We start from the raw sequence: 20,676 nt of genomic DNA, 5'->3' as shown, positions 1-20,676 counted from the left end.
ACCATGGTTGCAAACCAAATTTCAGACCAAATGGGCCCAGAGAGGCAGTTCTTAAGACCTCTTCTTCCGTCTTGGCAAACCCCCATGTTTAGGATATATGGCAAGTGGGAAATGCCCCCCAACTCACCTGGACCAATGTTTTCCTGACCGGGAAAAGGAAGGGATGAATTGCCGCTCCAAAAAGCAATGATTCCTCCTTAATTTGCACGGCTGGATTCTGCCGTTCGTTGTTAAAAAATATGCCATTTTTAATCAAACCCAGAAGTGGATTTCTGAATGCATTTTTTATTATTATTTTTATTTAATCTTTATGTAAATTTACATAATAATAATAATAATAATAATAATAATAATGTATATTGACATTCTTTATACAATATTGCTTTGTAATATAGAAAACTTAAAAAATACCCAACACAAGAGATTGTAAAAATAAAAGGTGCTGTAAATACATTTATCTTTCTGCTGTATCTTCTCTATTGAATAAAGCCTTTTGTAAACAAGTTGATGGCTTCCAATCCGACGTCTCCCAAGGGGAAACCTTTTTGTGCGTTGTTACTGTCTCTCCAATTGTTGTTGTTTCCTTGTTGTGTGATTTTCATATTTGCCTGCAATGTATATTGTTATAATTTTAAAGCCTAAACTTTACGTTTACATCAGTCTTCAATATACTCATCTTACATTCCCCCATTTCTATTACTTGTCTCACTGGATTTATAGTCCTAAATACATGTAAATTATTGCAGGAAAAAACTCAGTACAGAACTTCTTAACATTTCTGACGTTTACAATTCTCTTTATATTGTCCTTTATTATAGGATAGTTATACACCACTTAAACAAGATAAGATTATCGTTCGACATCTTTTGTAATTAACCCTCTGTACAGTCAAGCCTTTTTTTTTATATACTTATATAAATTCCTTAACTGTTTGAATTAAAGAGTCTCTCCATAAAACTCCCCAAGGTTTCCTTTCTACTCCCCACTTCGGTAATGATTTATGATTTACAGTATATAGCAGCTTATCCATCTCTTTCATATTTCTGAATGCATTTAGGTTATTATTTTATCTGGGGCATTTTGGGTGGTCTGTGTATCATCAGAAGGTCCCAGAGGCAGAGAAGGGCCTCCAAGGCCTGGCAAAGGTTTATCTTAGGAACCAGAGGGAAGAGAGTGCCAGGCCACTGGGGTCACACAGACATCATCATCATCATCATCATCATCATCATCATCATCATCACAACAATGTTTATTGATGACACCCTTTTCACCAAAGGGCAGTACATCAAACATACTGTATATACTCATATATAAGTCTAGAAATGTAGGTCCCAAAACTGACCAGAATAACATGAGTCGACTTATCCATGGGTCATTGTAAGTACTATGCTTTAACTCTTATGAAAAGGGAACTCTTATGAAAGGCAAGAGTGTAGTTTGCCCTAGGCACCCCTCTGCTTTCTCATCCATCCAGCTTTTCGGCTGAGCAAAAACAGTGATGTCTGCTCAAATTTTGTAAGTTCTTTGGCATTGCTTTCCTTGGCTTCTTCCTTTAGATCCTTCATTACATGCCCCATAGTTTTACCCTCGACCTATCCATGGGTCATATCAAAATCCATAATTTTATCCCTGAGGTTGACTTATAGTCAAGTATATACAGTATATAATCAAAAATGATCAATAAAACACAACAGTATTGAATGCTAAAATACTAAAATAATATACTAATATGCTAAAAGCAACAACCTCCTCCCAATGCTATTACTTTCCCAGCATCCTGGAACCTGGTCTTTGCTGGCTGTAATGAGGTGAGACCTGCAAATTGCTAGCCGCCTTGAGTCCTTCTACTGGGAGGAAGGAGGGTAATAATAATCATAATGATGATAATAATTTCCCAGTTTGGCGCTCTGGAGGGGCTGTCAGGATTGCAAAAGGCCATCCAACGCAAACGGAGAGTTACATCCCAGCATCTTCCATGGTAGGCTGGGGAACCTTTGGTTCTCAAATGTTTTGGCCTGCAGCTCCCATCATCCCCTGCCCTTGGCTCCAGTGGAAGTGTTAATGCCCAGAAGAAGGGCAAATATTCCCTCTTGTTCAGTAAATACCCAATATCCAAACAAGAACAGAAGATTTGAGGATTAAAACAAGAACATGTTTTTATTGTTGATTTGCAAAGCAACACGACTAGACTGGAGCGCATGACTCAAATTAGCCCAGCAAAGAAACGACAGCCTCCCAACTTCTTTTATAGCCATGGAGAGAACCATTGTACTTCATTCCTATATTTAGGGTCCAACATACTATACACACACACACACACACCCCAAACAAGGTGTGGCAAACAAGCAGAAAGCAGTACCTGATACATAGACAGGAATATCCCAACCGGCTGTCTCTCACAGACATAGAATTCTATGGAATATTCTGTTTCCAAGGGCTGCTGGCCAGAGACACTGTCGATTACACAACATCAGGATTCAGCAGACAAGTGGTGTAGCACAACCCTTGTGAGGTTGTCAGCTTAGAGTATCATCTCACATGCATGGTGCACAATCTCGTAGTTTGCTATCTCATCTCCTTTGCAAGACTCTGAGAACATCGCCTTCTGCACCTTGGCCTTTTGAGTCGCTGTATTGAAATGATGTTTAAACTGGAATGAAGCCATTAGATCAAAAATAAAGAAGTAGGTGGGAGGGACAGACGGACGGACAGAGAGACTCCTTAAATTTTACCAAACTTCCCAAACTAAATTAAACTATTAGAAACATATATCTGCAGTTGGTTGTTTTCCTTGCATTGCAAATGCTGTAAAGATTTAGAGGTTCTAGCAAGGTGTGATGCAAAATGCTAAACTTTGCAAGATATTACTTTGTGTGTGTGTAATTTTGTCAAGAATGAAAGATAATAAAACATATTTTATCACGAGGGCAATGTGGATTTAATATTATTGTGATGTGTGTATACCCAATTTCCAAGCGGTGAGAGAGACCCAGACTCAGTTGCCTTGGAAGAAGGGTCTTGTGGACATCCATGGTGTTTCTGTGATAGTTGTTGCTGTGCACCTTCAAGTCATTTCTGACTTATGTCAAACCTAAGGTAAGCCTATAATAGGGTTTTCTCAGCAAGATTTGTTCAGGGAGGGTTTGCCTTTGCCTTCCTGAGCTGAGAGTGTGATTCAGATTCACACAAAACTAGTGGGTTTCCAAGGCCAAGTAAGGGGGATTCGAACCCTGGACTCCCAGAACCCAAGTCCAGCGCTCCAACCACGGCACTGTGCTTCCTCTCAGGGTTAATTCAGAGGTGGTTTGCCCTTGCTTTTCTCTCAGGCTGACTTGGTCAATGTCACCCAGTGCGCCATAAACATGAAAAGCACAGATATACATTGGGTGACAGCTGGCTTGACAGCAGGACATGTGAAGGGGATCTAGTAGGAGTCCTGTGGACCACATGAGTCAACAGTGTGATGCGGCAGCTAAGAAAGCCAATGCGATCCTAGGCTGCATCAATAGGAGCATTAGTGTCTAGATTGAGGGAAGTAAAAGCACCACTTTATCTATGATTTTTCTGTTGCCTTCAACAGAGGTCTGCCTTGTAACCTCTGTTTCCCTCCTTGCTTGGAGGCCACTATTTTAGGGCCCATGTTCATGCACCTGCTTGATGTTGTTTAGGTGGCTGCAAAGGGCTTTCCTGATCAGAGAAAGACTGTGGCAGGTGGGCAGGGGAATGGGGTGAGAACTAAGAAAGCAAGCAGTATTGCTAAATTGAAGTAACTCCTGGGGTTCTCATGATGCAACTGCTTGGTGCAACGCCACAGAGGAACCCTTGCAGGCTGCTCCGGAGGATCCACCTGGGTCCCAGGTCAATGCAGTTTTGCCAGTCTCATGACGTGCCAATTGGCTAATGGCCTTTGGCTCACCAAGGACTAGTAATAGCCTCGGGGCCAGTGGGCAGCTGTACAGTTGCCCCAGCAACTGATCCAACAAAGCTGGAGGGAGGCTGCATTTATAGCCAATGGGCACCACTCCTTCAGCCAAGAGGGATGTGGTCCTTGCGCCAGAGGCATCCTCAGGACTTGGAAGGAGAGCCCCTCTGTCCTCGCTGGCTGCTTTTGGACTTCACAGGTGAGTGGCATGGGATGGGGAAGGTGGGCAAGAAGTAACATTTTAGTGGCCCTAAAAAGGTTCTACCCAATGCTGAGTTTTGATTTTACCCAACAACAACACAGCTGCATTCCTTTCCTTATAAAAACTTTACAGTAATTTAGTGATTTTGGAGATTAAGAGCCTCAACAGACCGGCATCAAAGGTGGGCATCAGGGCAGAGCGGGGGCATGTCGTCTGCATGATGCACGCCCTGACGCCATCCCTGGCATAACATTGTGAGTCCCACCACATGGCGGGCAGCGTCACGGCGCACCTCTGGCACTTATCCAGATGACGTAGCGCCAAAGGAGCACCGAAAAGCCACGGCGTCAGCAGCTATGGCGCCCTTTCCGCAGCACAAAAAGGAACTGCTTTTTGCAGCTCCATTTTGGGCCGCGGAAAGACCAGATCCAGTGCTAAAAGGGGCAGTCTGTTCAGCCCCTTAGTATTTCTAAACTTTCAGACATGCCCCATTCAAAAGACCTTGCTATTCATAGAATCCTAGAGTGGGAAAAGAGCCCAGGGGCCATCCGGTCCAACCCCATTCTGCCACGCAGGAAGACACCATCTAAGCCCTCCCTGAGACAGATGGCCACCCAGCCTTTGTTTAAAAACCTCCAAAGAAGGAGACTCCTCCATCACCTTCCGAGGCAGCATCTCTCACTGTTGATCAGCTCTTACCGTCATAAAGGTCTTCCTAATGTTTAGGTGGAATCGCTCTTCCTATAGTTGGCATCCAGTACACCATGTGCTAGCCTCTGGAGCAGCAGAAATCAAGTTTGCTCCATGTGCTGCTGCCCATCCGCATGCCAACCCAGGGACTCCCCAGTGCTCTCCTGGCCCATCTGCTCAGGCCAGCAGGCCATTATAAGGCATGCTGAAAGACAGGCCAGAATTTTATGGGTAGACACCATTGTTGAATGGTGAGCTAATATATAAGTAAATCCCATTGACTTACTAGGTCTGCCCTAGTTGTGGTTAGTAGTTAGTAGGAAATAGACTATTGTACGTACAATATAACCATTCCACTGATCATATCAAAGAGCCTGGTGTCAGGGAGGTAAATCTTCATTCATGTGTGAGAGAGAGAGAGAGAAAGAGAGAGTCAAGGGGCGCTTTCCCACTATGATTTAAAGCGAATTTTTGATTGGGTTCTATGGCTGCAAGTAGTTGCAAAACCAATGAATCGGATCTTCCATCAATTTTATTTAAAAAAGCAACAACATTGCGCCAATTGGTCACATCAGAAGCAAAAGGCAGCGCTGAGAGGGGCGGGAAATGGTGGGTCTCCCAAAAACTGAGGAGGGATGGTAAACCCCCCTCTGCCATTAGTCCCTTCCTTCAGAACGATGGGATTCAGATCCGTCATTTCCACTTGTTGAACATGCTTCGGAATCGATTCTTTCCAAAAGAACCACCAAAGAACTTAGTGTCAGGAAAGAGTGGGTTTTTTGCATTTGCCTCACTCCGTCACAATTGAAACCGGTCATAGTAGGATTGGAGCCAGTTTCAAATGGGAGCGACAGACATATAACCCGATCAGCAATTCGCTTTAAATCATCGTGGGAACGGGGTCCTAGTATATCCTCCCACAGACAGCTATGCATTCTCTAGCTAGACAATGATTTCCCAGCACAGCAAACACTACAACGTCCATGGACTACATTACCAAGCCCCTATGATAGGTAAAACCCAGTTTATAGTATCTTTAATGTGTCTATATTTAAATCTAACACTTTTATAAAACATGTGCTTTACCACTATCAAAACAACAGTAAACCACTTTCTATGACAGGATATGCCAGAGTCCTGACACACAGAGAAATCTTTGCCATGCTAAGTAAGATAACAAGATGATTCTGGCTTTGGCAATTGGGGATCTCTTCTCATTTCTTTAGGGCTGCCTTTCCAAGTCCTAATCTTCTGAATTCTCGACTGCAGTCTCCATTCTAATCAATGAAAGAGGCAAGGGATGGAAAATCCCGGACTCTTGCAATGTCTTCATCATTCAGCCTCCTCTTCCAAATGGCCGACCTGCTGACAACTAGAACCCAGCCTCCAACTTCACTGCCCCATATTTCACCCCAAAACAGCATGGGACTTACTTTGTCCCAATACGTTATAATGACTGGGACAAAAACATAGGAGTTTATCACACTGGGGCTAATTTTGGCATTAAAGAGAGAATCATAGAATCGTAGAGTTGGAAGAGACCCCAAGAAGGGCCATCCAGCCCAACCCCCTTCTTCTGCCATGCAGGAGCTCTCAATCCAAGCATTCCTGAGAGATGGCCATCCAGACTCTGTTTAAATCCTCCAAAGAAGGAGTCTCCATTTCACCCAGAGGGAGCGTGGAACAGCCCTTACTCTCAGGACGTTCCTCCTAATGTTGAGCTGGAATCTCTTTTCCTGGAGCTTGCATCCATTGCTCCATTGGGTCCTGTTCTCTAGAGCAGCAGAAAACAAGCTCGCTCCCTCCTCAATATGACAGGTTAAGGTGCATTTAAAGCATCCTGCAAATAAAGTGAAAATGGCATGTAATTGTGCGAATGATTATCACATGCAATTGCACAAATAAAGTGATTCCGGAAATGCATTGTCGCTGAAATCCCCAAAGCATAAAGATGTGTGTTAATGCTTCTTTGTGACCACTTTAATGGTGGCTTTTGTGCGACGGCCTGTGAAATAATTTTGTGTAATTATGCGATTTTTCTGGATATTCACAGGATAAAGTCCTGATCTCTTTCATGTGATAAACTCCATAGTCTGGTAGCAAAAAGGAATAGAGTTGTTTGCACGTTATTTCATTCCTTGCTCCAGAATGGTTTTCTCAGCAGTAAAAGGAACCTGTATGTGGCTTTTAAAAAGGCAAAGAGGGAGCGAAGGGGAGAAAAAGAAATGAAATGTGGCAGCACCTTTAAGACTAACTGGGTTTTATTTTGGCATGAGCTTCCATGGATGTAAACCCACTTTTTCAGATGTAGTACAGTGATATTAAACCCTCAGGTGGAAAGTGTCTTTACACAATTGTGGGATCAAAGGGCTGGGTAAAGTGATGACAGGTCTTTCAGATCTTTACTGTGATCAGGGAATGCTGATGTCTGAAAGCAATAAATCTGCTTTGCAAAAGTCAGTTTCCCAAGCTTCAAAACTCTCTCTGAGAAGATTCCTTTGGTTATACCTGCAGGAGCAAGGACACTTGTACTGCTACTACTACAACAACTACTACTACTACTGTTTATTTATATCCTGCCTTCCTCCCAGTATAGGGACTCAAGGTGGCTATATGTAGTTGTCCATGAAGACTACCTTTACCTTTACCTTTAACCTGCCTCAAGCCTAGAGGAGAGGCTGGGAAGAAATAATAATAATAATAATAATAATAATAATAATAGGCTTTTTAGCTGCTGCATCACACCATTGACTCATGTTCAGCTTATGGTCTACCAAGACTCCTAGATTCCTTTTAACTATCTTGATGTCTTCACCTGGTCCTTTTTACAACTGTGATTCTCCTTGAAATAGCAAAGTAATGATTTATGGCTTTCTAATTTTTTTAAAGTCCTCTTTGTAGAGATCTCGCTTTGCTTCTCCCTTGGCCTTCCAGAGAATGGAGCTGCCGACCCTGCAGGGTGGTCCTTCACCAGCAATGAACGGCACTCTCAGCAATGTTAGCGCCTCCTCTCCTGGGCGCGTTTTCCTCCTGATGGGCTTCCCTGGACTGGAGTCTGCCCCATACTGGTTGGCCTTCCCAGTTTGCCTGGCGTTCCTACTTTCAGCTCTAGGGAACGGGAGCATTCTCCTCCTCCTCTGGCTGGAGACCAGCCTCCATGCGCCCATGTACCTCCTCCTGGGCATGCTGGCTGCCTGCGACTTGGGCCTGTCCACTGCCCTCCTGCCAACAATGCTCCAGGTCTTCCTCTTGGGATCCCGAGCGATTGGGGAGGCAGCGTGCTTCTCTCAGCTCTTCTTCATCCACTCCTTCTCCATCATGGAATCCTCCGTCCTCCTGGCCATGGCCATTGACCGCTTTGTGGCCATTTGTCACCCCCTGAGATACGCCTCCGTCATAACCAACGCCAGGGTGGCCCAGGTGGGCTTGGCGGTTGTCCTGCGGGGCCTGGCCTTGCATTTCCCCATCCCCTTCCTCCTAAAGAGACTGACCTTCTGCCGCCCCAGCCTCCTTTCTTTCTCCTACTGCTTGCACCCGGACGTCATGAAGCTTGCCTGCCAGAAGCCCTCATTGGTTGCCATCTATGGCCTTCTTGTGGTCTTCTCCACCATGGGCTTGGACCCGATCCTGATAGTCTTGTCTTACGCCTGCATCCTGAAGACCATCCTGGGCATCTCCCTGTTGGAGGAGCGCCACAAAGCCCTCAACACCTGCGCTTGCCACATCTCCGTGGTCCTGCTGTTCTACAGCCCCATGCTGGCTTTGTCCCTGCTCAGCCGCCTCAGGGTCCGCGTCCCACCCTTCCTCCATGTCCTCTTCTCCTATCTCCACTTCCTGGCTCCCCCCTTGATCAACCCTGTCCTCTACTGCGTCAAAATGAAGGAGATCCGCAGGATAATAGCTGCAAAAGTTGCTGGGACCCGAATGGGAAGATGGGAAGGATGAAGACTGGAGGTCCACCATCCAATCTTGCAGCTGCATCGATTGCAGAAGGTGCAGCTCAGGGAGAGGACCAACTCTCAGTCCCACTACCTTTCCAGGCAAAGCTGTTAGAGATGCAATACAAGGCCTTCCCAAGTTATGGAACAACCTACCGAAGGAGACCCACTATATTATTAATCTTGACAGCTTTAAAAAGGTGGTCAAAATGGATCTCTTCCGACAGACCTTCCTGGATTGGCACCTCAGTCGCTTCCCACTGACTACCCTGTCTTCTCCCTTTTAATGATCTTAACTGTATTGTTTTATTGTTATTGTGTATTGCTGTGATTTATTGGTTATTGTGGGTGGGTGGGTTTATGGGCACTGTACTTTATTGTATTTTAATGTTTTTAATATTATTGTAAGCTGCCTCGATCTCATTGGAGAGGTGGTGTATTAATACATCATCATCATCATCATCATCATCAATATTGGTTGATGATATCTTATCTTCTTACAATATCTTCTTACAACATCACCATCACCACCCTTTCAAGCCCGTCTCCCTGCTTCCTATATCTGTACTGCTACATTCACTAATCTAAAACCTATCCTACTGTCTCCTTACATATATCACCTAACCTTGACTGCTACTTATCCAGCCCTGGATAGTACTTGGATGGGAGACCGCCAAGGAATCTTGGGTGATGTAAGGCCATATTTCAGAGGAAGGGATTTGCAAAACCACCTCTGAGAATTCCTTAGAATCATAGGGTTGGAAGAGGCCTCAAGGGCTATCCAGTCCAACCCTTTCTGCCATGCAGGAAGACACAGTCGAAACACCCAGACCAATGGCCATCCAGCCTCTGCGTAAAGACCTCTGGAGAAGGAGACTCCATCACCTTCTGAGGCAGCAGTATCTTCCACTTTTGAACGGCTCTTACTGTCATGAAGTTCTTCCTGATGTTGAGCTGGAATCTCTTTTCCTGCAGCTTGCATCCATTGATCCAGGGTCTATTCTCTGGAGCAGCAGAAAACAAGCTTGCCCCTTCCTTATCCCTTCAGATACTTGAACACGGATCAACTCTTAACCTTCTCTTCTCCAGGCTAAACATCCCCAGCTCCCTAAGTCTCTCCTCATAGGGCTTCATGGTTTCCAGACCCTTCACCATTTTGGTCATCCTCCTTTGGACACATGGCTCCAGTTTTTTGTGGGTTTTTCAGGCTATGTGGCCATGTTCTAGAAGAGTTTCTTCCTACGCTCCAGTTTCCCCACATCCTTTTTGAACTGTGGTGCCCAGAACTGACTCAGTGCTAGGGAATTGTAGTATATTGTAGGGGGGGTTCAACTCTATTGTCATTTGATGTATTTTATTGTTGTAACCCACCTGAATGTCTCACAAAACTACAGTATCCAGAATTCCCTAACATTGAGCCAGGTCAGTTAAAGTGGTCTCAAACTGGATTGTTTCTGCAGTGTGTTTTAGACCTCTGTCTACTTCTGAAGTGCTGTTTTCCCCATGCATGATCCTCCACTGATTTTATTTCTGGAAGCATTTACATGGGGACTCAAGAGGCAGAGCTCTGGCAAAAATAATAATCCAGGCATCTGGCGCAAAGTGAGATGTATGGACATGATTGACAGGCACAAGTACGGCTGAGATCTCATCATAGAGCCCATACAGACCAGGCCAAAATAAAGCTGCTTTGGGTCACTTTGGAGGTATGCTGTTTAAATGATGCATGCGTCCTAAGAGGCCAGAAGCTGCGCCAAAGCCACACGCCAGACCTAAGGACTGGAGCACAGGTTTGGTGCAGCTTCTGGCCTCTTTGGATGCGTGTGTCATTTAAACAGCATACCTCCAAAGTGACCCAGAGCAGCTTTATTTTGGCCTGTCTATATGGACCCATAGAATCCTAGAGGTGAAAGAGACCCCAAGAAGGGCCATCCAGTCCAACTCCATGCAGGAACTTTCAGTCAAAGCACCCCCATTGACCAATGGTCATCCAGCCTCTGCTTAAAGGCCTCCAAGGAAGGAGACTCCATCACAAACCGATGTCTGTGACAAAGGAGAAACCTGGAATTTACTGCTTCAACTGGGCCAAGCTAGCCAGGACATTTTTTAATCCCTTCAATCTGGGATTTTCCAGGTTTCCCAGGATAAATGGCAATCCTAAACTGAGACTGGGAGAGAATTGGTTCCCTCTGATTCCGCTACGGAGGCTGGATGGCCATCTGTCGGGGATGCTTTGATCTGGATTTCCTGCATGGCAGAATGGGGTTGGACTGGATGGCCCTTGCGGTCTCTTCCACCTCTATGATTCTATGATTCTACTACAACCTACCCAAGTGTTTACTCAGAAGCAAATCCCATTGTGTCCAGATGGAGGGCTATCTCCGGGGCAATGGATGCCACCTCCAGCTCAACAAACAAAAGATATCTTTTGGGACAAGCCCTTTCCAAGATCAGACAGACAAATGGCCTCTTGGTGAGCAGCATTCTCAGCTGGGAGCATCAATCTCAATGTTCTCTGCCCTCGCAGACAAGAATGAACCATCCCTGAGGTCTTCTGCGGAAGAACTATCTATCCATAGTTCTCAATTGCCGTTCACGCTTTGAGACGCGTCGCCTTCTGCAGAAATACTCACGGTTGGTCTTGACAGAAAGCATGTTCCTTGCATAGAGAAACCATGCGCTGTGCTGGGAACAGGGTTTTCTGGGCAAAACATACCATTTAGAAGGCACATTTCATGTGCAAAATAGGATCATTGCATGGAAAACCCACAGCCGAGAGCCTGCATTGTATGTGTTTGGTATAAATCTACACTCCATGCTTTTGCATCAGGAAAATTTTTAGGTGCTGTTTAGGTAAAACATGCCAAATGTAGCCCCATTTGAAAAGAAAAGTTTTATCTTTGTTGGAGGAAGAAACCTCAAATAATCCCAGTTCTTTTGCTCCCTCTTTGGCATTTTCTCATTTTCCTGATGCAAAATCATGGCAGTTTCTTGAGAAATTCAATGTTTGCTGCCTAACAAATTGGTTTCTAGCCTCACGAAAGACTCAGAGATCCTGGATCTCCAAAGAAGCATCTTTTTGTGTTGCTAATGGGATTTATAGTTTATTTCCTAGACTTTAAAAATGCTTGGTCTCCCAGGTGTCTGCAACATGTGCTTTATGCCTTTTGGTTGGCCTGTTTTGTGGATTTGGGGTGTTATTGTACTTTGCAAAGACAGTGCATTTTTCACAACGGAGGATTAGTCGATGAATTACAGACCTGTGTAAGTCTCCATGCTACACCGAGACATTCAGGAAATGTCACAAAGCCCATGACAAATTATTTCCCGGCGAAAGGCCATTTCCAGAGGATAGATGACCTGAGTCTGCGAGTCCTTGCTTTGCCAGACTTTGATGGAAAGTGAATATTTGCACGCCACACAAACGTACCTTTGAAAATCCCCTCCTGGCTCTTCATTATTTCCCGCTGAGCATATTTTTGAACATGATCATGAGTTATTGCGCTTGTCATCTTACTTAAGCTGGCTATTTACGTGAGTTTATTCCCTGTTTCCGAGAGTTTCCCCCGTTTGATCTTTTGTGCCGTATTTTAATAATCTCATATATATATATATATATAAAGGTTAGCATAAGCAATCAAGGTATCCACCGCTTATGTTTCATCTGATATAGATCATGTCTGTTTAACATACAAAGACATCCTTTGTCTTAAAAGAATGTAAACTCTCTCAACCCCGCAATGGTTAATGAGATACTTTGCAGACAAAACTAACAAAGCTGCATAAAGACCGGAGTTTTATGGTGAACTGTTGACTCAGAGGTTCCCCCCACAATTCATTGCTTATCCTTCTAATCTATTCCTCCCCAATACAACCCCACCCCTGCCCCCTTTGCTTAATCCAGTTTAGAAATCCAATAGCAAAGTAACATGGTGTGGTGGTTTTAATGTTGGAACAGGACTCTAGGGAATAGGGTTCAAATCCTCTTTGCTTCACCAGGGAAGCCCACTGGGTGGTCTTGGCAAGAGTCACACTCTCTCAGCCTCAGAGGAAGGCAGCCATGTTTATCAAATCAGCAGATGGCACCAAACTAGGAGGAGTAGCTAATACCCCAGAGGACATTTCAAAATGACCTCAATAGATTAGAAAGCTGGGCCAAAACTAACAAAATGAATTTCAACACAGAGAAATGTAAAGTACTGCATGTAGGGTGGAAAAATGAAGTGCATAGATATGGGATGGGGGACACCTGTCTTAAGGAGACTTATCCATGTGAAAGGGATCTAGGAGTCTAAGTAGACCACAAGCTGAACATGAGTCAACAGTGTGATGCGGCAGCTAATAAGGCCAATGTGATTTTAGGCTGCATCAATAGAAGTCTAGTGTCTAGATCAAGGGAAGTAATAGTCCCACTCTATTTTGCTCTGGCCAGGCCCTACCTGGAATATTGTGTCCAGTTCTGGGCTCCATAATTCAAAAAGGACATTGAGAGACTGGAGCCATGTGTCCAAAGGAGAGCGACTAAAATGGTGAAGGGTCTGGAAACCATGAAGCCCTATGAGGAAAGACTTAGGGAATTGCTGGGGATGTTTAGCCTGGAGAAGAGAAGGTTAAGAGGTGATCTGAGAGCCCTGTTTAAATATTTGAAGATATCTCAGATATTGAGGAGGGAGCAAGCTTGTTTCCTGCTGCTCCAGAGAATAGGGCACAATGGAGCAATGGCTGCAAGCTGCAGGAAAAGAGGTTTCACCTAAACATTCGGAGGCAATTCCTGACAATAAATGCTGTTTGACTGTGGAACATATTCCCTCGCAGAGTGATGGAGTCTCCTTCTTTGACAGTCTAACGAAAGCTGGATGGCCATCTGTCAGGGAGGCTTTGATTGTGATTTCCTGCATGGCAGAATGGGGTTGGACTGGATGGCTCTTGGCGTCTCTTCCAACTCTACGATTCTATGATTCAAACCTACTCTGAACAAATTTTGCCAAGAGAGACCCCAGAGAGGTTCACCTGACGGTTCCAATAAGTTGAAATGACTTGAATGCATAGAGCTAAATGAAATACTGATAAGTGAGGTATACTGCAAAAATGCACAAGATTATGTTCCTAACTTAGTCAGGACACACATAGATAGATAGATAGAGATAGATAGATAGATAGATAGATAGATAGATAGATAGATAGATAATTACATTGACTGAAACTGGAGCTCTTTCTGCTGGCAGTACTGATAGACACAGGTGAAAAGATCTTCCTCTCACAAGTTCTTCTTTTGAGCGATAATTTCCCCAATTTCAAAGAGTCACTATCATTGCTGTTGGGGATTCCAAGGTCTTCCACCTTTTGGGGTAACACCAGCCATCAAAAAACAGGGGTCATTTCCTACCCCAGTCTGGGTTGCAATATTGCTGAGGGTGCAGCAGGCCAGGACCCCTTTCCAACCCTCACCAGCCTTTCCCCTGCAAAGGCTCCCACTTCCATGTCCATGCGATAGTGAATCTGTAGTCTGAACTTGAACAGAGTTCCCAAGGAGCTTGAGCCATTTAAAAAGGATTGGGTTCAATGCTTTGGAGAGTTCCTTTGTTACCAAAAAAAGGGGTTAGGGGGGTTTGGGGTCCCCACCAACAATGTCAGCATCTTTAAATGTTTGGAAAAGTCAATTCTGTTAAAGGCTAAAGTAATTAATGAAAAGAAATGAAAACTAGGACATAATAATCAATCAATCACTGCAAAGAAAGATGGTCCACAGTATAAGAAAAGAAATCTGTCAATAATTAGCATCAAAAGGAAATAAATCGGTATTTAGTGATTCAGAAAAGCTTGGATGTAATGAGAACTAGGCTTAACAATATATAATAAAATGATGTATAAATGTATAATTTGAAGAAGTTAAAGAAGGAGAGGAAACTTGAAAACAATATGAAGCAGTCAAAATGCAAAAGAGAAATGTGTTAGAATATGCAAACCCTCTTGAAGAAATCTTCCCAAGAAATGGGAACCCCGTGAAACGTTTGCCTTAGGGTCGCCATAAGTCGGAAACGACTTGAAGGCATAGAAAAACAACAAATACCGGTGCTAATGTGAGAGAACTTCACGTTTAATGCAATAAAGAAGGTTTTGTTTTGAAATAAAAATATAGTGCCTATACATGATGGCAATTCAAACAGACACACCATATAATGTGAACCGAAAGGAGGTATGGGAATTGGATAGCGGAGGCTGAAGGTTGTAGAGGCGGGTGATAGTCACAAGTCCTGCAGAAGAGCCCTTGGAAAGCAGGGAATTCCATAGAGAGCAGGTGAAGGAGGCGCTCTGGGCACATCTGGCGCTAGAGCTGGGACTGATGCCACATCTGGTAAGGTTGCAGAATGATGAAAGACATATAGTAGCATTGCACCATTTGGAGTACATGCCCAGGATGACTGAACAGGCATGATGCGAGGGGCAATTGCAGGCACCTGCGCAAGGAGATCATGCCATGGTCAATGTGTATAAATATGGCCATAATGCTATGGCCAGTGTGGGTTATTGTTTAGTAGTGGTTCGTTGGTTGTCGTGTGTATAGTACTGTATATACTTAGTAGTAAAGTTCCATAAACAGAACTTGGGGACTCTGAGCCTTGAACAGACCGGCATCAAATGTGGGCATTGAGGTGGAGTGGGAATGTGGTGTCTGCACAACCCACGCCTCAACTCTGCCCCCATGCCGGCGTATACCATGTGCCCCACCACACTGCAGGTGCTTCTCTGGCGCTGGGTCCAGATAATGCAGTGCCAAAGGAGCGCTGAAAAGCCGTGGCACCAGCGTCTATGGTGCCCTTTCCATGGCACAAAAAGGAGCTTCTGAAAGGCCAGATCATGGCCACAGCATGTAGTTGCCATGGCCCCGATCCAGCACTGAAAGGGGAGGCTGCTGGCCACTCTTTAGGGGCGATCTGTTCAGCCCCTCTGAGTATTTATTTGCCATCTTGTGCAGTAGTAGGTGCTGGCAGCACTGCAGAGCCCAGCAGAGAAGGACCAGGAATGAGTAAGAGTGAAAGTGTGCAGCCCCTCTTGGAACCGACAACGGGTTTCTGGAATGACTGATGGCTTTAACTTTGAACTGAGAAAACAGTGATTGGATTTAGGACAACCCCAATGTAGAGATTAGGAAGGTTGGCTGGGAACCCAGCAGGGAGTAGGGGGGAGATCCTAGTTTACTAGCTTTGGTGCAATGAGAAATCCTTTGTCTCTTGGTGCCAGAGGCTAGGCAGAGCGCATGGGGGAGGATAGAGTGGTCAGCACTCCTCAGGTTTGCGTTCCTTTCCTGTGGGAAATTTCCCTGTGTTTCAAAGGTCATTGTGGTCCTAAATGATGCCTGGCTCCAGACACGATAAATATGCAGAGCCCATCTACAACATGGGGATGCAGGGTGTGCTAACACCTTTAAAGTTTGGACTGGAGGCCAGAGCAAATCCACAGCACTATGGACATGGTCATCACTAGTGACTGACCACTGCCAGTGAGGTCAGAATGACCAGCCCTCCCCGGTCTCTGGTCTTACTCCTACAATCCCAGGGAGCAGAATGCCTCCGGTCAGCCTCCTGCTCAGGGGTGTAGTAACTTGGCCTAGAGACATCTTGCTTTAGGTTGATTTATCTCTAGGATTATCTACCACCAAAGACATGTTCAAAGTCTCTCTCCATCATACAGTGGAAGTGTGTTTCACAAGCCAACACTATTCATTGTGCATGAGAGAGCCAAAGATTATTTTGCTTAATCTTTCTGTAATGTGCAAACTGCCGTAATTTAGACTTTCCAGGGTGGAAATCAGAACTCGGACCCCAAACAGAACAACTGAATAAAAGGCCCAATGATTTGATTCAACAGCTGAATAAAAGGCCCAGAGGTATTAACATTCTTGTGCCTTCCTTCCTCAGTAGCCTCCCAGTTTTTTGTTGCCAGAAACGACTGTGCTGCCTTCCTCTGAGAATCCATCTAAATAAGATTTATGGAATGCAAATCTAGCCAGAGAGCTACTCATGGCCTTGAGGTCCCAGTATCCCCAGTGACACCATGACCCCAAACCAGACTGACCCAAAACACTGACCGGTTGCCCTCCCAGCGGCCTCTCAAACAGGGTCCGTCTTCCAAAGTAAACTCTTCCGGAGGGCTTTCCGGATCTGCTTGGACTTGATGCTGTATATGATAGGGTTTAAAGCCGGAGGCACGATCAGGTAGACGTAGGCGACGATGCTGCTCAGGATGGGAGGGGTGTTCTTTCCAAAGCGGTGGATCATGGACAGGCTGATCATGGGGATGAAAAAGATGAGGACGGCACAGATGTGAGAGGCGCATGTGTTCAGAGCCTTTAGGCATTTCCTTTTGGTCCCCAGTTTCACAATGGTCCGGATGATCAGGATGTAAGAGAGCACGATGAAGATGGAGTCGATGCCGGCGGTGGAGAGAATGACCACCAAGCCGTACATGACGTTGACGCTGATGTCCGCGCAGGCCAACTTCATGATGTCCGGGTGGAAGCAGAAGGAGTGGGCCAGACGGTTACTGCTGCAGTAGGTCAGCCTCTTGAGCAGGAAAGGGGTGGGGAGCAGAGAGAGGGCCGCCCTCCCCAAAATGGCCAGCCCTATCTTGAGCAGGGTAGGCTTGGTGAGGATGGCTTTGTACCGCAAGGGCCGGGAAATGGCCACAAAGCGGTCAAAGGCCATGGCCAGAAGCACCGAGGACTCCAGGACGGAGACGATGTGGATGAAATACATCTGGGTCAGGCAGGCGTCAAAGCCGATGGTCTGGATGTTGAACCAGAAGATGCCCAGCGTGGTGGGAAGGGTGCACATCACAAGGACCAGATCCGTGGTGGCCAGCATGGAGAGGAAGAAGTACATGGGTTCGTGGAGACTCGGGGTTCTCCTGATGATGAAGAGGATGGTGCTGTTCCCCAAGAGGGCCGTGAAGTAAAAGATGCAGAAGGGGATGGAGATCAGTTTATGGAGGTTCTTGTCCATTCCAGGAATGCCTGTCATGAAGAACACCGGAGGTTGGTAGAAGGTGGCATTGGAGGCTGAGGCTGAGGCTGAGGGGGTCTCCATCCTGTCCCAGATGCTGCATGGCCTGGAATGAAAAGAAGACCCACTGTACATTATTAAGCCATAATTAATTAATTAGCCTGTAGAAGAGACGGTTAAGAGGTGATATGATAGCCCTGTTTAAATATTTGAAGGGATGCCATAGTGAGGATAGAGCAAGCTGGTTTTCTGATGCTCCAGAGAATAGGACACAGAGTCTCAATGGATTCAGGCTACAGCAAAAGAGATTCCACCTTAACATTAAGAAGAACTTCCTGATGGTAAGAGCTTTGATAGCAGCTGGAGAAAGCTTATTTTCTGCTGCTCTTTGACAGTGGAATACACTCCTTCCTCGGAGTGTAGCGGAGTCTCCTTCCTTGGAGGTCTTTAAACAGAGGCTGGATGGCCATCTGTCAGGGATGCTTTGATGGCAGAATGGGGTTGGATTGGATGGCCCTTCGGATCTCTTCCAACTCTATAATTCTATGATGCTATGATTCTATGTTCCAGAGACTGGGTCAGGAAAGGGGATTCCACCTCAACATTAAGAGGAACTTCTTGACAGTAAGAGCTGTTCGACAGTGGAAGGCACTCCATTCCCCCCCCCTGCCCCGCAATGTCCTACCTTTTTCTCGAATGCCCCACATTGTACAGTACCTTATTTTCCTTTATGATTAGGACATCTGGTCACAGAATTATGGAACCATAGAACTGGAAGAGACCCCAAGGGCCATCCAACTTGCTGCCATGCAGGAACTCTCAATCAAAGCATACAAATAGCCATCTAGCTTCTGTTTAAAGACCTCCATGGAAGAAGACTCCACTACACTCCGATTGAATGACTTCCACTGTCGAACAGCCCTTACTGTCTGGAAGTTCCTCCTAATGTCGAGGTGGCCAATGCAATTTTAGGCTGCATCAATAAAAGTAATGTTCAAGGGGCTGTCCCGGGGGTGTCTCCCTCTTTCCTCATAGGGCATGGTTTCTAGGCCCTTCACCATTTTGGTGGCCCTCCTTTGGACACGCTCCAGTTTCTCAACATCCTTTTTGAAATGTGATTCCCAGAACTGGACACAGGATTATTCCAGGTGAGGCCTGACCAAAGCAGGAGATAATGGCACTATTCCTTCCCTTGATCTAAACACTCTACTTCTGTTGATGCAGCCTATAATCGCATTGGCCTTTTTAGCTGCTGCATTACACTGATGACCCATGTTCAGCTTTTCTCCCAGCCCTACCTGGGGAGGACAGTGGCTGACCCTGGGACCCTCTGCGTTAGGGATGGGCTCAGCCTTCCTCTTCTTCTCTCTGGCATGAGAGGGAAGGCCTGTCCATGACGCACCAGGATGTTATCTAAAAGCAAAGGAACAGAAACAATAAATCAGTGGACAAATTGAATAAAACTTATTTAACAAGTCAAATTTACCAGTTTCTGTTGGTGTCTTACCATTGTGTGAGTTCCCTTTTCCATGAGGTTTCACTTTTGGGGGGATTTTGGCAGTTGTGTAATGGACACATTTAGTTCATGGTGGGATAAGCAGAGTTCCACAAGCATGACAAAAATGTATTTTGTGCATCTTGGTTGGCCATTAAGGCATCCCTGTTTAGGGGATTTTGGATGTTAGTGTACTTTGCTACATGGCCAACGCAGCTACCCCTGGATATGATTACTAAACCCTACTGTTCCCTACATGTCAACCTGCCATTCAAACACTGACTGAAGGGGTGTCCTCTAGATGGACAAGGTCCCAGTTCTGCAGTTGCAATTCCTAGGCGATGCATAGCAATTGACCTGTGCCTCCCATGTCTCACTTGATTCCCTGGACATTTCCTGGCACACATATTATAACACTGGTTAACATGCCAGCCTCAGGAGGGCACTCTTGGCCAGTTCATCATATCTCCTTTTGGGTTCTCAGCCTTCATGGACTCCATTCCAAAACTCCCTCCACCATTCATGTGGTCATCCACCAAACCTTGGCCCCATTCCCACTGGGCTATAAAGCAAACCAAGAATCAGATTAGAGGGACATCATTCCCATTTGAACTCGCGTTCGATCCTTGTTTAAGGAAAATCATTCCCATTTGAACTCGCGTTCGATCCTACTTTGATCGATTTCTCGAAAACCCGAATCAGTGATTGATGACCCGGGTTATCCTGACACCACTTTTCCAGCGGTTCTTTTTGCAGCTGCTGTGTCGGATCTGGGGCAAACTAATGGGAAAGACAAGGGAGTCTGAATCGGTATTTTAGAAGGGAGGAGCAATGTTCAAGGGGCTGTCCCGGGGGTGTCTCCCGCTTTGGTCTCTTTCCTGCATTCCTGGTGCCATTTCCCCCGTTCGCATAGCCTTTCTCCGGTGGAGCATGAAGCAGGGCAAGGCAATCGTGTGTGTAGACAAATGTATTTCTTTTTCAAAAATTAAGCTTTCGATCGCCTTGGCACTCTGTCGGGTGTCTGAACATTGCAAATTGCTCCCTTGGCCCCCAAACGCAGAAAGCGCATGGCGCCCCCCTGCCACACACCCCCATGTGAGGAGACCCATTGCACACCCTTTTTATAACTATTATTTCTTCTTTTTCCTTTTTCTGTTCTTACTGAGTGCCTCAGTGCTCCAGCGTCTGGGCGGCAGATGGGCTTTGCAACCATTTGCTTCTTGGCCAATGACAATGACGCCGAGCCGCCCAAGCGCTCAGGCGCTTCAGCCATCCATTGACCTCTTAAAAACCCCCAGAAATACAGGTTTGAAAGATGCAAATGGGAACGGGGAGCAAAAATAGCCCACGTCAAAATGCATTGAAGCAACGGATGTCACTGTGACGTCTAATCGCTTAAGCGCTTGTTTGACAGCATAAAAAAGGAA

General features: G+C 45.5%; 2 protein-coding genes across 4 annotated transcripts; one reads left to right on the top strand and one right to left on the bottom strand.

Moving 5' to 3' along the window:
* Window positions 1–392: 392 nt before the first annotated feature.
* Window positions 393–19,105, bottom strand: LOC149320225 (olfactory receptor 51G2-like). 3 transcript variants are annotated; one of them, XM_089513167.1, is made up of 3 exons: window positions 19,053–19,105; window positions 16,829–17,860; window positions 393–608 (listed from the first exon to the last, which is right to left on the bottom strand). In XM_089513167.1, the coding sequence occupies exon 2, from the start codon at window positions 17,836–17,838 to the stop codon at window positions 16,864–16,866; it is 975 nt and encodes a 324-aa protein (XP_089369293.1). In that variant the 5' UTR covers window positions 17,839–17,860; window positions 19,053–19,105; the 3' UTR covers window positions 393–608; window positions 16,829–16,863. The 3 variants fall into 3 exon arrangements, 2 of the variants coding, with proteins under 2 accessions (XP_089369293.1, XP_089369292.1); XR_016280290.1 differs by lacking the exons at window positions 16,829–17,860; window positions 19,053–19,105 and adding an exon at window positions 2,360–2,692; XM_089513166.1 differs by lacking the exon at window positions 393–608 and having other exon boundaries at window positions 14,850–17,860.
* On the top strand, window positions 7,752–8,759 carry LOC149320226 (olfactory receptor 51G2-like). Its single transcript, XM_089508490.1, has one exon. The coding sequence runs from the start codon at window positions 7,752–7,754 to the stop codon at window positions 8,757–8,759; it is 1,008 nt and encodes a 335-aa protein (XP_089364616.1).
* Window positions 19,106–20,676: the final 1,571 nt, after the last annotated feature.

The sequence above is a fragment of the Sceloporus occidentalis genome, unplaced genomic scaffold (genome assembly GCF_023333645.1).
Source record: "Sceloporus occidentalis isolate IW3139 unplaced genomic scaffold, rSceOcc1.0.p SCAF_2, whole genome shotgun sequence".
Taxonomy (NCBI): domain Eukaryota; kingdom Metazoa; phylum Chordata; class Lepidosauria; order Squamata; family Phrynosomatidae; genus Sceloporus; species Sceloporus occidentalis.
The sequence above is the reverse complement of the archived record's forward strand: the minus strand, read 5'-3'. Positions and strand labels throughout refer to the sequence as shown.